This window comes from Motacilla alba, chromosome 4A (genome assembly GCF_015832195.1).
Source record: "Motacilla alba alba isolate MOTALB_02 chromosome 4A, Motacilla_alba_V1.0_pri, whole genome shotgun sequence".
Classification (NCBI taxonomy): domain Eukaryota; kingdom Metazoa; phylum Chordata; class Aves; order Passeriformes; family Motacillidae; genus Motacilla; species Motacilla alba.
In genome coordinates, this window is record NC_052045.1 from 11374940 (window position 1) to 11391509 (window position 16570).

The 16570-nt window shown below is 42.9% G+C and overlaps 2 protein-coding genes across 3 annotated transcripts; one reads left to right on the forward strand and one right to left on the reverse strand.

Annotated features, from left to right (window-relative positions):
* Positions 1-1342: 1342 nt before the first annotated feature.
* Positions 1343-4788, reverse strand: PSMD10 (proteasome 26S subunit, non-ATPase 10). 2 transcript variants are annotated; one of them, XM_038122892.1, is made up of 5 exons: positions 4659-4788; positions 4472-4570; positions 3420-3566; positions 3146-3312; positions 1343-2152 (listed from the first exon to the last, which is right to left on the reverse strand). In XM_038122892.1, exons 1-5 carry the CDS (start codon positions 4770-4772, stop codon positions 1999-2001), a joined length of 681 nt encoding a protein of 226 aa, XP_037978820.1. In that variant the 5' UTR covers positions 4773-4788; the 3' UTR covers positions 1343-1998. The 2 variants fall into 2 exon arrangements, with proteins under 2 accessions (XP_037978820.1, XP_037978821.1); XM_038122893.1 differs by lacking the exon at positions 1343-2152 and adding an exon at positions 2166-2427.
* Positions 4789-4916: 128 nt separating this feature from the next.
* ATG4A (autophagy related 4A cysteine peptidase) lies at positions 4917-16556 on the forward strand. Its single transcript, XM_038164659.1, has 13 exons — positions 4917-5055; positions 6458-6568; positions 7727-7798; positions 8142-8240; positions 9436-9537; positions 10071-10143; positions 11256-11335; positions 12318-12505; positions 12608-12686; positions 13608-13753; positions 14339-14395; positions 15250-15361; positions 15651-16556. The coding sequence occupies exons 1-13, from the start codon at positions 5046-5048 to the stop codon at positions 15713-15715; spliced, it is 1194 nt and encodes a 397-aa protein (XP_038020587.1). The 5' UTR covers positions 4917-5045; the 3' UTR covers positions 15716-16556.
* The last annotated feature ends 14 nt before the right edge of the window (positions 16557-16570 follow it).

Below are 16570 nucleotides of genomic sequence, written 5' to 3' on the forward strand. Positions count from 1 at the left end.
ATGTTGACATTAAACACACTCAGAAACAGCAAAGAACAGTCAGTACTACCTGCTGCTCTTTGGGTGCTATTTCTTACTGAAGGTGTTTCCTGATAATATAATTCAAACCAATTATTGGTCCAAAGGCTTGGCTGACAGCAGTAATTTAAAATACTTTATCTGACATTCCTAAGCATTCTTTTACTCTTGCCCTTCATAGGAAAAGATTAATGGCTTCATGTCACCACTATAGCTGTATTAGTTCTTCTAAAGCCATTTCCTGCATGTATGTGTTCTTGTCACATTGATCTTACTGCTACACCTTTCCAACTTCCACATCTCTGCAGCAGCTCTATTGTGATTGAAGAGGGGACTCTATTATGTGCTCATATTTATTTTAATCTTTTCTTCATCTCATTCCCCACATTCATCTGCTGGTATTCCTTACGTAACCTGCTACAGTAAGATAGGAGCTTATGCTGGTGAAGTTGTCACTAACTTCTATAGATAGTACAGTCTTCCTAGAACACCACAGGTTTCATATTTGTTCAAAAAGTAGAAATTGCTCAAGTTATGTTTAGGTTTTTATATAAAAGAAAGGAACAGGTTCCTCCTTCAATCAAGGTCTGCAGGGCCAGAGTTTACTGTACAGGCAAGTTATCCCTCCTGTTCTTAATGATTCCACTCAGTGAAATTTAACCTGCATTTTGTGTTCTAAGATACATTTAAATTCCTTGGTGAAGGTATTTGTTTCGTTGTAAGTTTCTGTCTTGCTAATCAAAATAAAGTGCATTACCTTAATCCCTACAAGTCAAACTGTAGAAACTGCCAGCTTGCATTTCACCCTTTCCTTGATGCTGAAGAGCAAACATGTTGCATTTCCACACTGTGTAAGGGATGGCAGGGCTTCATCTTGTTCACACCCCAAACATACAAGAAAATTTAGAAAATACTGGTTTTCTTACATGTCAGTTTAATAAAGTTTTATAATACCAAAGACTGTTGTTTAGGAAAATTCTTTATTTCACAGAATTTCATTCTTTGTTCAAGTGAAAATCTATCCACTGGTGTCAAAAATTATCTTAACAACATCAGGACAGGAGGTCACTTTTCAGACTCTACCTCGTTAGCTCTGCCTTGTAATAACTTAATATCAGGACTTGCTGTGAGTAAATAAAGGTTAAACCAGGCTTCTGTTACAAAATAAGATGGTAAACTGCAAGTGTCAGTGCTGCATATGGGAGTAAAAGAGAACAGAAAAAGAAACCTTCAAAAGGAACAAGAAGAAAAAATATTAAAGTTGAAGTACATGCCAGAGGAGTATCCAGAGCCATCCCTTATAAAACAGTGTATTTGCAGAGGTAACCCTGAAACTGTGCCTGCATTCTGCAAGCAGTCCAGTGCACTTCCTCAAATACATGTATTTAAAGATTCAGAGAAAAACAGGATAACAACCGGGAACAGAAAAGCTTTAAACACTCAGATTTCACTTAATACACCAAGAGTAGCAAAAATGGATACAATTATCTAAGTAACTAAGCAAACTGCATTCTACAAAGAGAAATACAGTGTAGCTTAGAATCATCTGGAGAAAGACAATCAGTACCCACAAAACACAGACAAAACCCCACACACAAATCACAAAAGCTAAGAGAAAAAACAAAGACTCTAGAAGAAAACAAAAATTTGCTTTAAATGATTAAAACATTTTTGGTCCTGTTTCTTGAAAGAAATAATTCTAAACTGGGACCTGAAGTAGAAGGAATACCACATTTATACACATCACACTGTAAACTGAAATAAAACTGCAAGATATTGAAAAATACTTTAAAGTCAGGGAACTATTTAATTAACAGGAAGTACGAAGAGTTGTTTTGGCACTGCACTTGAAGGACAGCTTCAATAAAAACATTTCATTACCATGCTGATACCATACACGACATCCCAGATGAACTATCAAAATATTTGCAATCCTAAGTAGAAGTGCAATAGGAGAGAGACTCAAGTGGGAAGCCCCCTCTAGCCTTCCACCATTCTTTTAAGGATGGCTCCCAGGCCACCCTTTGCCACTTTCAGAGGGGTCAGCTCTTCTTTATTCTCAATGTGAATGCTTGCACCATGAGACACCAGCAGCTTTGCTTCCTCCACTCTCTCTTCATCGCAGGCTAAATGACTGCAGTGAGAACAAGAAACCCACAGCCACTGTTAAACTGTCCAAGCTTGTCAAGAGCAATAATTACACCGTGTCAAAATGACAGTGTGAATGTTGGGGGGAGATACATCTGAGAACAACAAATCCACAAGCAGCCAACTACCTAGACAGATTCCAAAGCTTGCTGTCCAGTCCCTCTGCTGTCATTAAGCAACTCAAGAACATTCCTCCTGCTGCTCTCCTTGCAATGTTAAGACAGTTCTTTGGGTTAGGGTTTGGCTCTGCAGTCAGCAAAGCTAAAGAGAACATAATCCATGGTGAGAATGGAAAACGGCAATCTCTATTCAATTGAAGGTGAGAAATAAATTGTCCGATGCTAAAAAATAATGAGTCACTGCAAAGGCAGCAAATGCTTTTTTCCATTTGGCACAGTGTCCTAGGAAGAACTGTGCGCTTTCCAGGGCCATTCTGGGGTTTATGTACAGCTCAAACTTACTGCTTGATCTTATTCACAGCAAAATCTGGATTCCACTGTGGTTTTGACACCAACTTCAAAGTAGCTGTAACCCTTACAGATTCAAACTGATCTCTAAGGTAACAATAAACACCGGACTGATTTTACTTCAATTGCAACTAATTTTCTTTAGAGAGGTGAAGAAAAGCTTCTGAAATGAGTTCTTGTTTGGCAGGACAGAGTAAACCAGCCTGCAAGACCAGTTTCCTCTGACTCTGATGTCATTAGCTCACTTTCTACCCTGCAGCAGAAAGCAACATAGTCCATATTAATACAAAATGTGTTCTCCAGTCTTTAAGTGGATGCAGTAACACAAGTTAAAGTATGCATGTACAGACCATGATGGCAAAATACTAAGTATGACTTTCTGAAATACTTTTTGATTGCACAGGGATGTGAAGCAAGAGTGTATTCTGAAGCAACAAAAAATTTAAAAAAGACATTGAAGTAGTGGTGTTGATTACATTATATTAGGCAAAAAAAAAAAAAAAATTACTTACAGAGGAGTATTGCCTTCAGAGTCCCGTATATCCAAAGTTGCATTGTGCTGCACAAGGATCTGTACCATTTTTAGGTTTCCTTTGGCTGCCGCTCTGTGTAACGGGGTGGATTCAAAATGATCTGTTGCATCAGGATCGGCTCCATTCTCCAAAAGCATGATTGCAATCTGAGCATGTTGAAAGAGAAAGGAGCAGGGGAGGAGGATGTGGGCTTAATACACCTGAATCCTCCTTCCAAGAACACCACCAACTCCAGTAGCTTAGGTAAACATACCTCCTGCCTATTTTTGGAGGCAGCATAATGCAGGGGCGTGCAGCCATTCTGATTGACAGCATTTACATGAGCACCCTTAGCAATGAGGGCTTTCACAATTTCATCACGGCCTGCTGAAGCAGCAATGTGCAAGGGAGTCCAACCAGCCTACAGAGGCAAGAAGAAATCCACATTATTCAAACCACAAGTTTCTCGCAAAAAACCATGATAATACATAAACCAGACAAACCTGAACTACTCAAACCGCTCATATTCTTACCAGTGGAAAGCTAAAATATTACTGATTTTCACTGGATGCAAGGCTCATGTCTTCTTACATGCCTGCATTCAGTACCTGGAAAAAGCTGCCAGTGAAATGAGAGAAATCACTCTGCTATGCAGTTTTGCATGGTATCTTTGCAGAACACCTTGTCCCTGCAGAATTTACACTAGTGCCTTTTTAAGAACAAACAGCAGTAGTAGAAAAGGGTGTTAACAACTTTTTTCTATATCCTACTCTCTAAACTGATAAGACATTTCCTTCTTTATGGATGCTTTGTAATGGATACAAATATTTCGACTCTTCCTCTAGAACAGGAGCAGGCCATCTCCTTTCCAACTGTGAAATCACTGAACGCACATCTGCTTTATCAGTGCCTTCTCCAGTGTGAGAAATCTTCAGGCCTCCTCATGATTTGGCACAACACATTTGAGAGATCACACGGAGACAAAGGTAACGTGAAAACCCCAAAAACTACCCAAACACCCCTGGTTTTGCAACTTCCTTCATAAGTACAGCTCTCCTAAAATTCCGAGGCTATAAGCAGGTCTCAAATCTCCTCCTCACGCCTATTTCCAAATGTGGAATACTTCAGCCTGCCTTCCCAGCTCACACGGAGCAGCCCGGAGCTGCCCAAGCGCCAGGTACCGCGCTGGGTGCCGCGGCCGGCGGGAGCAGGGGACGAGGCCGAGGGGGGAGCGGCTCCGGGAGCGCCGAAGCCAGGACAGCACCGGCGCACCCGGAGCGCCCCGCGGCTCCCTCAGCCGCAGCGGGCTAGGGCCGCGGCACTCACATCGTCCTTATCGTTCACGGGCACGCCGAGCCCGAGGAAGAGGTCCGCGACGTCCGTGTGTCCCGCCGAGCAGGCCCAGTGCAGAGCGGTGCGGTGATCCTGCGGGAGGGAAGCGGTGAGCGGGGCGAGCACGGGCAGCGGCCGGCAGGAGCCGCGCCCGGGCCGCCCGGGGCCGCAGCCGGCTGACCTGGTCGGCCCGCGTGGCCTGGGCCCTGTCGCGGAGCAGCAGCGCCCGCAGCTCCTCCAGGCGCCCCGCGAACGCCAGGTTACACACGGCCACGTCCGACACCGCGCCCTCCATGCTGCCCCCGCGCCGCCCCGCCCGCGGGGCGGGCCCAAGCCCGCCAGCCGCCAATCAGGAGGGCGCCGGCGCCCAGTCCAGCCAATCGCGCCTGTCCGCCTGCTCCGCTCGCCGCTCGGGCCGCGGGGGCTGCTGGGGTTTGTAGTCCCGTAGGCGCGGGGGCGGTGCGCTCCGCGACGGCCGCGGGACTGCAGCTCCCAGGGCGCCCCGCGGCGCGGCCGTGTTGTGCCTCCGTGTCGGGGCGAAGGGGAGGAGGATGGTGACAGCGGGAGGATGGAGGCCGGTGAGGGGCGCGGGGCGCGGGCACGGCTGCCGGGGCGCCGCTGAGGGGCCAGGCCGGGGCTCCGGGGTTCCAGTGGGGCTCCCGGCGGCGGGAGACGCCCGCGGGCTGAGGGACGGGGGCCGGCGCGGGCGGCGCGGTGCGATCCGCCCTGAGGGGTCGCCTGGCGCTTGGGGTCCCGCGGCCTCTGCCGGGGCCGGGGCTGGAGCTCGGCTGGCGGCCCGGGCGTGAGGGGTTCGGCCGGGGCGCGGGGCGGCCTGAGCGGGGCGGCCGGAGCCCGGTCTGCCAGCCCCGCTCCGGGAGCCGCCGCGGCTCGGCGGGGAGCGCTGTGGGGCAGCGCCGGGAAGGGGAAGGGGACCCGGCAAGGGGAGAGGAACCTCGGCCGTGCCTTCTCAAGAGCTCCGAGCTGTCGTACGGCAGCGGGGCGAGACAGGTGGCCGCGAAAGGAATGCAGGTGCCTCCGGCTGGATTTCGGGGGTCGAGAGTGCGTTAAGTCTTTGGAGTAAAAACCAGGTAATTTGCTCTGGAAGTGCAGGGAGCGGTGGCTTTTGTGACGGAGGATGCAGAGCACGGTGCGAGGAGTTGTTTTGCCGAGCTGACAGCCCCAGAGGAGTCTGGCGTGGCGTTTCACCAGTGCCTGCGGGGACGCTGAATGCCGGGGCTCGGCGCTGCTGGCCCGGGGCTCCAGCCAGAGGGTGGTGCAGCTCCCTTCTGATCGCTGGAATGTGGTTTTTTAAAATGGAATCTTACTTTGTATATATGATTTTACGTTAATTTTTACACTTGAAGGGTTATTGCACTCTTCCAAAAAGCACCATGATCTAGAAAATGGTTGGACTGTCTTCTTTTGGTAATATTAGTTATAATTTGTTATTTTTCACTAAATAGATGTGGTATTGAATAGTAAAATTAATACATCTATTTTTTTTTTTAAGTGTTTCAAATCTCCAGTTGGGAAAGTAAAGCCCAGTCTTGCTAACACTTTTCACATGCTTTCCATTAAGCATGAGGCCATAATCACTCTGATGTGTGTTTTTTTCTATGTTTCAGATCAAGCTGTGGTGCCTAATTTTTTTTTCCTTTCCTCATTATCTTGAATCAAATGTCATCCTCTCTGCAGTCATCCTGAACTTCTGTCACTGGCTTCAGTGAGATGGCTTGTAAAGCTGTTATTCCTGGTGTTCTCTCAGCACTCACTGAGGATCTAAATAAAAACCAAGGCATTGGTTATTTCAGTGCCAGAACAGCTTTTAAGGGAGAAAATTAAAAGCAGCTGGCAGCACTGCTCAGAAGCCCCAAAGGCTGTAAAGACTTACTACAAACTAGTTCAGTTTGAGAGCTCCAAGTTGTGCATAAAAGAACAAGGGGATAAAATGGAGTTTGAATTTTGTGTATTCCTGTTCAGTTTTGTCTAGGTATGAAAACCAGATCACTATTTTGTCAGACTACTTAGAAGAATTTCCAGAAACTGATGAGCCAGTGTGGATTTTAGGAAGGCAACACCACCTAAACACAGGTATCTTTAGAATTAAATTATCTGTAACGTCTGTAGAATATTCATAGATTCACATGCAGCAGCAGCTCCTGATTTCCTTATGTTCCCTAAATGCCTCATGGGGGAAGTTTGTTCTTTTTCATCAGTGAGACCCCAGGTGTAAGCAGTGGAATTCCTCCTGACAGAAACCAGAGCCAAGGCCAATGTGCTTCCACTGGGATTCATGCACTATGATCCCATTCATAGCAGAGGCTGTCAGATGTGAGCCTCTCACTCCACAGCATCAAAGCCTCAGAAATAAATCTATAAATAACTTTTGGGAAATGTTCAGCATTACTGATGTCATTTTCTCTGAGGGATGCTGTCCACAGCCTGTTACTTGCAACTAAAATGATATTTCAAATAACAACAATAAGTTAGTCTGTGGCACATACTGCATTTTAGTGAAAATAAATACGTGACCTAAAAGTTAGAGCAGAGTAATGTGTTTACATGAAAATAAGATTTCAGAAATGAGTTTTGCTCCCTGGGGAGAAGACAGGGCCATCTTCCTGTGTTACATGTCAAAGGCAGTGGCCCCAGTGCAGGACAGCCAAGGGTGCTGCATGTAGCCTTGATCAGCTGGAGAATCCTTTGGAAAAGCCAGCCAGTCTGAGCCACAGCTGAGGGAAAATGCAGCAGATAGGATTCTTAAACATTCTTCAGAGCCTTTGGAGGATTCTGTAAGTGCATGTGTTTAAACAAACGAGAAAAAAGAGAGGTTTCATTCAATTTAACATTATTAACCTTTTCTTAAAATTACTTTCTGTTTGGTTTGGAGGTAATGTATAATTCCATGTTGATTTGCACGTAGACCTTCTTAACCTGCTTTACCAGTTCTTTCCTGAGGACATAGTTCTCCAAAGTTGTTTTATTCAGGCTGGGCATAGTAATTTCAAGCACCTTGTAAAATTTCATTGGCTAATAATTATTTCATCCTTAATAAGTTAACTTTAATTAGCAGTCTGCAAAAGCTCTTTGTGTTTCAATTGCTAAAAAATGTTTTAAGTACTAAGGGTCTTGTATATAAAAGCTATGGGAACCTTCCATGCATTCTATATATTGACTGTACAGGGATAATTTGAATTTTTCCGTTTTAAGTCTGTTTTAATAATTTATTTCCTCTTAAAATTATTCCAGACAAATCTAAGTTATTGTTGGATATAAGTGCTCGTCTCTGGTTTACGTATAGAAGAAAGTTTTCACCTATTGGTGAGTATGCAGCATTCCAGCAGCCTGGTGTAATGGATTAGCAGGATCAGTGGTGATGTTGGGGACTGAAAAGTTATTCTTACAGTACTAGAACGTTTTGATCATAATTTAACTGTGTATGCAAACAACAGATTAAAGCTCTTAAAATCAGTGTTTGCTTGTACCTGTACACAATCAGGTCTTCATGTTTGTGGGAAGCAGGGAAGTGGCACCAGCGCTGTGGGGAGGAGGGAGCTGGCTCGGTGCCTCTCAGCTGTGGGCAGTTGGAAGGGGCTTGGCTGTGGCTTCTCTCAGGAGCTGGGCTCTGCAGAGCCCCTGCTGATGTGAGCACCTCTGCTCCCAGGAGGCACCGGCCCCTCGTCTGACGCGGGCTGGGGATGCATGCTCAGGTGTGGGCAGATGATGCTGGCCCAGGCACTGATCTGCAGACATTTAGGAAGAGGTGAGTACTGTTGCTGAGGCAAGTTTTGTGTTCTTTGGAGGCTGTTTCATTTTTGTCGTTTTCCATAAAAGCATAAAACCTAAATTTATTAATGAAACTTTCTGTGATGCCCCAATAAAGTTGTTAGTGAACTATTCTTGTCTGATGGGGCAAAATCATGTCAGCCTTAAGCAGAGAAACAAAAACAGAGGAAGGACAAATAGGGAATCCCACTGTTGTTATTTTATAAATCTTTTTGAGGAATACCCAAGTTGAAGCCAACTTGTTACCATGGATCTGAGTTGTTCCCCTCTTTTCATTACATAGCCACCAAAATGCTAGCCTAGCCCAGGGTGATGGTGTCAGTGGTGACAGAGTGGAAGACACCACACAAAGCACTTCACAAACCACTCACCCATCATCAGCCTGAGGCCAAACCCCACAGCAGACCCCACTAGTGGCTGTAATTCTGCACTAACACCCCCTATCCCAGGGTCACGCGTGAGTGTCCTAGGTCTGCTCTGTGTGTCACTCTTCGGTCAATTGCCTTGCTGAGGCTGGGTCTGTGATCCTTATGCTCCTTTGTCAGGGTTTCTATGGCAGCACAACTTGTGGATGTATCACTTTAATAACTGAATACACAGTAGTGCAAGGATTTAACTGAAAGAGTAGGCAAACAAACATCTTACCTGAGTAAAGCTAGACCTTGGACGTGCAGTATGGATCTGAATAGCATCAGCCCTGTGTATATGTTTCTCTGTTAGTAAATGTTGGAAGCAGAAGCTCACGTGGCAAAGCCATGGTTTGGATTTTGCTGTGGAGAGGACCAGCATTGTGTTTGGATTTTGCTTTATGAGTCTTATTATCCTACAAATGTTTGCAAATCTGATAAAGTCCAAACAGAACAGATAGTTTTAAATAGTCTTGGAAACTCACATAGAGCAATAGCTGTCAATTCTCAGCAGTGATCACTCGGGATATACTTGCAGTTGGCAATGTTATTTTAGTTTCCCAATTTTCACACGATAGCATGTGATGATAAAGGACAGCTTGATAATAAATGACAAGGTGTGACTTCTAGGATCCCTAAATAAAATGTAAATATTAGAGATGGATCGTCTCTTAAAATTTCATTGTATGGCGTTCTGCCATCTAGAAATTTGATCAGTACAATGAAAACAATGTTTTTTAATATGTATAACTTTTTTCCTGAAAGATTGGCAATGGGAAAAACACAAAAAACAACCAGAGGAATATCATAGAATCTTACGCTGCTTTCTGGATAGAAAAGATTGCTGTTATTCCATCCACCAAATGGGTAAGAACACACATCAGCTTCCTTTTGTCTACTGAAATTCCTACAGTGTTGAAACTTTCTCATTTGAAGTAAGTAATTAAACATTTTTAAAAGGTGATTGTGAAGACAAAGTATATTTTTATATAAAAATAAAAATGTATATAAGTGGGTATGAAGTATAATAATTCAGAAATATTATTCACTAAGACCTAAATAAATCTGTATTCTAGAATCTAGCTCTTGATAAAGTGGACAGGTTGTGGGTAGCAGAGTTGATAGTGTTAAAATAGACAGCTATAAAAGTTATTGCTGTAGTTTGTAAGTAAGGACATATTTGTAGTTGTCATTACAGTTTAGGAACTTTTTCTAAGGGAACTAGCAGTCTTTAAGTTTTGAAGAGAGTATAGGGTGAGAAAATAATTGTTGTTGCTAAATACAGCTTGCACTTCTCTAGAGTGTTTGTGAAGGTATTAGCAGGCCGAGCGGTGTGACACAGACTGTGACCAACCTCTCTGTGGTCTTTTCCTCTGTGTGTGTTTCCCTTCCAAAAACAGCGCAGATGGGTGTTGGAGAGGGGAAGTCCATTGGAGAGTGGTTTGGACCAAATACAGTTGCTCAAGTACTGAAGTAAGTCCTGGCAGGGGCTCCCTCGGGACGTGCTCGGAGGCTGCTGAGCTCAGACCGCGCCGTGCTGCCCGAGGCTGCTGGAGAGGGCGTGGAAGCTCCTCCTGGTCTGGAAGCCTCACTAGAGCTGGCTTTGCTGAGGCATAGGGGGACGTGGAAGCTCCTCCTGGTCTGGAAGCCTCACTAGAGCTGGCTTTGCTGAGGCATAGGGGGACGTGGAAGCTCCTCCTGGTCTGGAAGCCTCACTAGAGCTGGCTTTGCTGAGGGATAGGGGAACATGGAAGCTCCTCCTGGTCTGGAAGCCTCTCTAGAGCTGGCTTTGCTGAGGGATTTCAGGTGGAGGCTGGACTGCAGCTCCTGGGTGCCGTTTGCTGCAGCCCTGGGACCGACACATTCTGGAGAGAGGAAGGAGCTGAAGGATGTTCTGGCCTCCAGCTCCTTTCCCTTACAAATTCTTCATGACTCACATACCAGTTTTTCAGGCTCATTTTACACAATCAACACTGCCTGTGCAGCCTGAGATCTCCCTTCTCCAGAGTTCTGCATGTCACACAAAGTGGACAAAAACCTGTGTGCTATTATGCCACCCTCCTGACTTTTGGGTGCCAAAATCTTGAGCTGCTCTGGCTTTTAACAGCCTGAAATAGTTTCACTATTTCAGTGAAGTTTAGTGGAGCTTCTTAAGCACAGAGTAATGTGGGAAAACTGGCATAGGAATTTTTTTCTTCTATACATGATGTTAGATACCATGGGCAGAATCCCACAGCAGAATCTGTTAATTGCAATAAAAAGTAATAAACCTAATCATGTGGCTGAGCTGTTACTATCCCTGCATTTGCAAAAGGACAAAACAGTTATATGGTCACATGGTATAGTGTGTGTGCTTTTCCTGGAATCACTCATTATTATTTTTTTCTAAATATGTAAAACACTGAAAGTTATCTTTTTATTACATGGAGACTTAAAAAAAAAAACAAAACAAAAAAACCAACTTTTTTTTTTTTTTTTCCAAATAAGTGACTTTTTTACTCAAGAACTATTTAACTGTCCTGAGTTAAAAGCTGTCCTCATGGTCCTAGTTAGCTTGTATTAATTATTGCCTCTGTGTTTTCTAGGAAGCTTGCTTTATTTGATGAATGGAATTCCTTAGCAGTTTATGTATCTATGGACAATACAGTGGTCATCGAAGACATCAGTAAGTGAAACAGGAGTTTTTGCAGGACTGCTGTAGTGTCTCAGCAGATATCAAAGAGTAGCTCAAGCTAGTGGCAAATTTATTTGTTTGGACAAACTACTTCTGGGAGCATTAGGGTAGTGGTTGGATTTGATGACATTAGAAATTCTTCTGGCCTAAATGATTTGAAGATTCTGTGATTATATCCTTGGTGACAGTTTTTGATTTGAATTCACTCTCCTGAATGTACCTAAGTATGAGCAAATCTTGGCACCATCCCTATTTGTTACAGGGTAAGAAAAGGAATAAAGGAAATGGATACTCAGGTTTGGGGTTTCAAAAGTGAAGTTAGCACAGAACAGTGAGGCATTTTTGGTGACCAACTCACATACCATGTGTATGAGAAGATGGAGTTTGGTCTGTGCTACCTTAACTCCTACTCCAGCAATGGAATGAAGTTGCAGTATGTAAAATACAGAGAATTGTTTGTAATATAGAGTTTGCCAGAAATTTTCTTTTGTCAGGCAAAAGGGAAATGAAGGGCAGATCCTTCAGAAATGTGGGGCCCATTTTCAACTAAAAACTGTAAGAAGGGTGGGTTTACAAGTGGTATTTAGCCACAGCCTGGTTCTACTTTAGCCCCTACTTTTGCTAATTTTATGTCTACATCACTGGAAGAGTTCCCTGAAGAGTTTCTAATGCTTCCTCCCTGCTATATCATCTCCCAGGCAAAGCTTGACAGCTTTAATACTGCGAGTAGTAAATGTAACCTCAGTCTTAAACATTCATCCCCTCATTTTTCCCGTGTCTCACTAATGTGACAGCACATTCTCTGACTGCCAGAATTGCTTCTACTAAATAGTCAGGATTTCCATGCCCTGCTCCTTTTTTTCTTAAAACAGGAGCTCTATAAAGCTGTCTGGAAAAGTAATTTAATTCATGATTGAAAGATCTGCTCTGCGTTCCTGTGTGCATTCACTGATGTCTCTTTTCATTCCCCCAGAGAAGATGTGCTGGTCCCCTGCCCAGAGCAGCAGTGTTGCCCACAGCAGTGCACATTTGCACAGAAGTGCTCTTGGCCAAAACAAGAACACAGCAGGATTGTGCCCAGGCTGGAAGCCCCTCCTGCTCATCATCCCTCTCCGGCTAGGGATTAATCACATCAACCCAGTGTATATTGATGCGTTTAAAGTAAGGCATTCTTCAGTGACTTGTTTGTGAATGTGAAAAAGTTCAGGTATCTGGTATATCAATAAACAAATCAATTTAATTTTTCTCTCTTTGGACTCCTAGGAATGCTTTAAGATGCCACAGTCTTTGGGAGCATTAGGAGGGAAACCCAATAATGCCTATTATTTTATAGGATTTTTAGGTAAGGAAGAAAGAAACTTACTCCAAATATCCATATGACTGACAGAGAAAGGATTTTTTTTTGGGAAGGGGCAGTAATAAGCATTTTAAGCATGAGAATGGAGAAGAAGAAACATACCTTCACTTCAGGAACAGTATGAGACTATCCTTATAGGAACAGAAAAGAAGCATCAAAGCTTGATATAAAAATATGGAATGATATAAGCAAGAAAATGACACTAAGAAAAGTTGGTAGCATTCAACAAATGTCAGATGTCACTGCTGCTTAAATACTGTATTTTTTCTAATCATTAATACTTTCTAATGAAGAGTGTCTTGTTTTATTCTTTTGTTTCCTGGCTTTCTTAAATTATTGTCTCATATTTTTCAGTTTTTGCTCAAAGCAGTATGTCTTTCACCTTCTTGCATGTCTTTATTAATCAATGCAATAGCTGATCCTAGATTCAGCCTTTGATATTTTACCCTGGTTTGATCCATAACTTCTTGGATATTTTGTTCTTTCTTTTGTAAAACCTGAGCTGTTTTAGTCAGACTTATTTGTTCAATTTCTGGGTGAATGCCTAATGGGATTACAGATTGGATTTGTGGTCATCCTGTATCTTTGATCTGAGGAATGTTAGGGATTACTGCAGTTGAGATTTTTAAAAATGTACTGGACTTCCTGTAGACAAAGGAAAGTATGTGACAAAGGTAAAAAAAAAATCCAAAAAAACAACCCTACAAGGTAGTAGTGGAAAATTATGCTAAATGCCCTGTGGGATGCTGTTGTGCCTGGCTTTCCAGTTCTCTTAAAGACTCTCTAGCTAGAGAGTTGAGATATGGACTGTGCTGATAATCTAATTTATGTTTTACAAGTGTGGATGGAGTAAGTGTTTATTACTGCTTCTTGCATGTTGTCACCATATGGATTTTACCCCTCCAGGCAATGAGCTGATCTACTTGGACCCTCACACCACTCAGAGTTTTGTAGATTCAGAAGAAAATGGCACAGTTGATGACAAGAGCTTCCACTGCCAGCAAGCCCCACACAGAATGAAGATCATGAATCTGGACCCTTCAGTAGCTTTAGTAGGTGTTAGAAAATAATAAATGTGTGTACTGTATTCAAAGCAGCACCTCTCTGTATTGGTAAGGGCAGCAACATATTTCCTTGGTCACAGTCAGGATCTCAGGGCACTCTTCTGCAATCTAAAATTCAGCACATAGCAGTTGAACTGCATAGGATACATTAATTTTACCTGAAGCAGGGGACCAACTGTTTGTATCCTGGGGAGCCAATTAAGTTTCTTTCCTGGGCAACATAGACCTTTTCCAAGAAGTAGTTTGAAAGCCAAAGCAAGGAACTGAATCAGGTTTCCTTATTTTATTCTGTCACTCTCATCTGTGCATTGGTTGCTCTTGAGAAGATACTTACCTGAGATTGTTTTATTTAATCTACAAATCTTCAAGTGAAATTACTTGTAGAAGTAATCTAGTATGGATCACAAGAATACTGTGGTAGTTGAAGAAATTCAGTCTGATCTCGTGCCAGTGCCCTTGGTTGGGTTATGGGTGATTGCCACTTGAGATACAACCCATACATAGATAGACACCACAGCATCGTTGCTCATTGGCATATAGTATTTAATATTACTGTGTGTATTCTTTCCTTAGGGCTTCTTTTGCAAAGAAGAATGTGATTTTGATAACTGGTGTAGTCTTGTACAAAAGGTAACACTGCTATCCTTTTTTGCTCTGTATGGAGTCATGGATACTGCTGTTTTTCTGGTTAATGGAAATTCCCAGCCTGCAAATCAAATTATCCCCAGTGACGGTGGCACTAATGATCAGGGGGAGCTGACACTGCTGCTGGAGCTTGTTCAGCATTTTGCAACCTGAGCCCTGGCACTGGGGAACAAGTGCACACACCCCCTTCCTGAGTTTGTCTTCTGTGAGCAGTACTGTGTTAGTGGCTCGTGCCTAAGTCATTTACTGAGAAACAGCAAGCAGTTGGAATATTAAGCAACAGGAATGTGAATATGAAATACCACCAACTAAAAGCATTTATTTTAAAAAAGGCTACAGAAAGCAGTTTGCAAGTAACTGAAGAAGCAGAGGATATGATGGAGCTCACCTCATAGCAGTGAAATTTTGCTTCAATAATAACTTGTTTCTCCTGATCAAAACGTATCTTCCAAAATCTCTTGGACTTTTTTGAGTAGATAGATCTGGGTTTTGTTCCCATTAATCAACAGGAAACTTGAACATAGAGAGGTCCAAGTAAGTAATTTACTTTTTAAAGGCAGAAGTAGGTTCTTGGTATGTGTTTGCTCCATGTAAACAAAATTACAGATGTATGGATATCAAAGCTCATTATAATGCACTGGTAACTTGTAGGAGTTTAAGAGATCCATCTTCCAGGTGTGTTTTCCAGTAGGACAATACCAGAGATGTGCCTTCAGTGATTCATGATGGCAGGTACCTGACCTATCAGGAATTTACAGCCTTTGTTCTTTGACAGATATACAGTATTAAAAATGGTTTTAATTAAGCAGGCAGTTTTTTGGTTTGCATTCTGTCCTCAGGAGATTCTAAAGCAGCAGAGCCTGCGGATGTTCGAGCTGGTCCAGAAGCACCCACCCCACTGGCCTCCTTTCATACCTCCCACCAAGCCAGAAGTGACAACCACAGGAGCAGGTGTGGTACACTGAAAGTGTGGGGCTCCTCAGCCAGCAGGAGAAGCTCCACAGGTGGAATAACTGGGCTTTCCTGAGGATCAAGCGATCAGTGCATGATTAAATGCCTTACTCTTACAGATTATCCAAGCAGGCCGTGTCCAATTTACATGTCTTAACACAATATATTTTTAAATCTTCAAAAATATTTCAAAGGCAGCATTTCAGAAGGATTGGGGGGGGGAGGTTTGAGGGTTTTTTAGTAAACAAAATCAGGCATGTCTTTACATTCTAAATTGTTTATTTTTCAGAACTCATAGAATCTACTGACAAGCTATTTGAATTGGAAGAAGAATTTGAAATCCTGAGTGTATGAAGGAAACTGTGGTGACCCTTCTGAGTATTGAACATATTGCTAGTATTATTGCATTGACATAGATTACACAGCCATGTTAGCCCAAAAGTGCCTGAAATCATGGATAACAGAGCACAAACACCTGGTCCCATCCAAAACTCCAACAGGGACAGTTCCTTCTGTCAAAGAGTTTCCCCGATGGAAAGGCACTGAAAGATTTTATTATAAGACCCTGAAAGGGAATCTCTTTTTAATGTGTGTCTTTCTTGAAGACAAATGGACCTCTGAGATTAAGGCAAAAATAAGTCTGTCAGTGGGCTGTATGTTTGGAGAAAGGGATAACACAAAATGGGTATTTCTTGCTCTCGTATAATGCAATAGTTTAGTTCTTAAAGCAAGAGTCTTCAGTTAAGGAGGATGTCTACTTCTGTTCCTTCCTGTGGGCTGCATCATAGAAAAAATGCATTGTCTTGTTTAAAAGATCAACTGGATCAGGAGAAAATTGTTTCCTTGTTAAATATTTTAACATGTATTTGAGCAACCACACTTTATGACAAAAATGTTTCTGTGAAAGGAACTATGTCTAACGTATCCATTTTGCAATAGCCTTCCTGTTTCTGGGAGACCTCAAGAGGAACAGGAGCCTCAAATAGTTGATACAGATCATAACCACTGTTATAGTTATGATATATTTCACCTTGACCTTAAAGTTCAATCATTAAAACTTAGGCTGACTTTTCTTTGGAGCTAAAGTGAGTCAAAGGTGGTTTAACTGTACCTTATTTATTTTAAAAAAGATTTACACAAGTATCTCTGTTACTGCACTTTATCTGTGCATCTAATAAATTTCTTGAGCTTTTCATAGGTTGTATGCTG

Excerpts from the sequence above, each read along its gene's own strand:
- PSMD10 (XM_038122892.1), bottom strand. The coding sequence starts at position 4,772 with ATGGAGGGCGCGGTGTCGGACGTGGCCGTGTGTAACCTGGCGTTCGCG. Across the intron at positions 3,567-4,471 it reads CCGTGAACGATAAGGACGAT|GCTGGTTGGACTCCCTTGCA; the intron begins GTGAGTGCCGCG and ends TTGCCTCTGTAG. Across the intron at positions 2,153-3,145 it reads TCTGAAGGCAATACTCCTCT|TCATTTAGCCTGCGATGAAG; the intron begins GTAAGTAATTTT and ends TTCTCACTGCAG.
- ATG4A (XM_038164659.1), top strand. Across the intron at positions 8,241-9,435 it reads CTGCAGACATTTAGGAAGAG|ATTGGCAATGGGAAAAACAC; the intron begins GTGAGTACTGTT and ends TTTTCCTGAAAG. Across the intron at positions 14,396-15,249 it reads GGTGTAGTCTTGTACAAAAG|GAGATTCTAAAGCAGCAGAG; the intron begins GTAACACTGCTA and ends TTCTGTCCTCAG.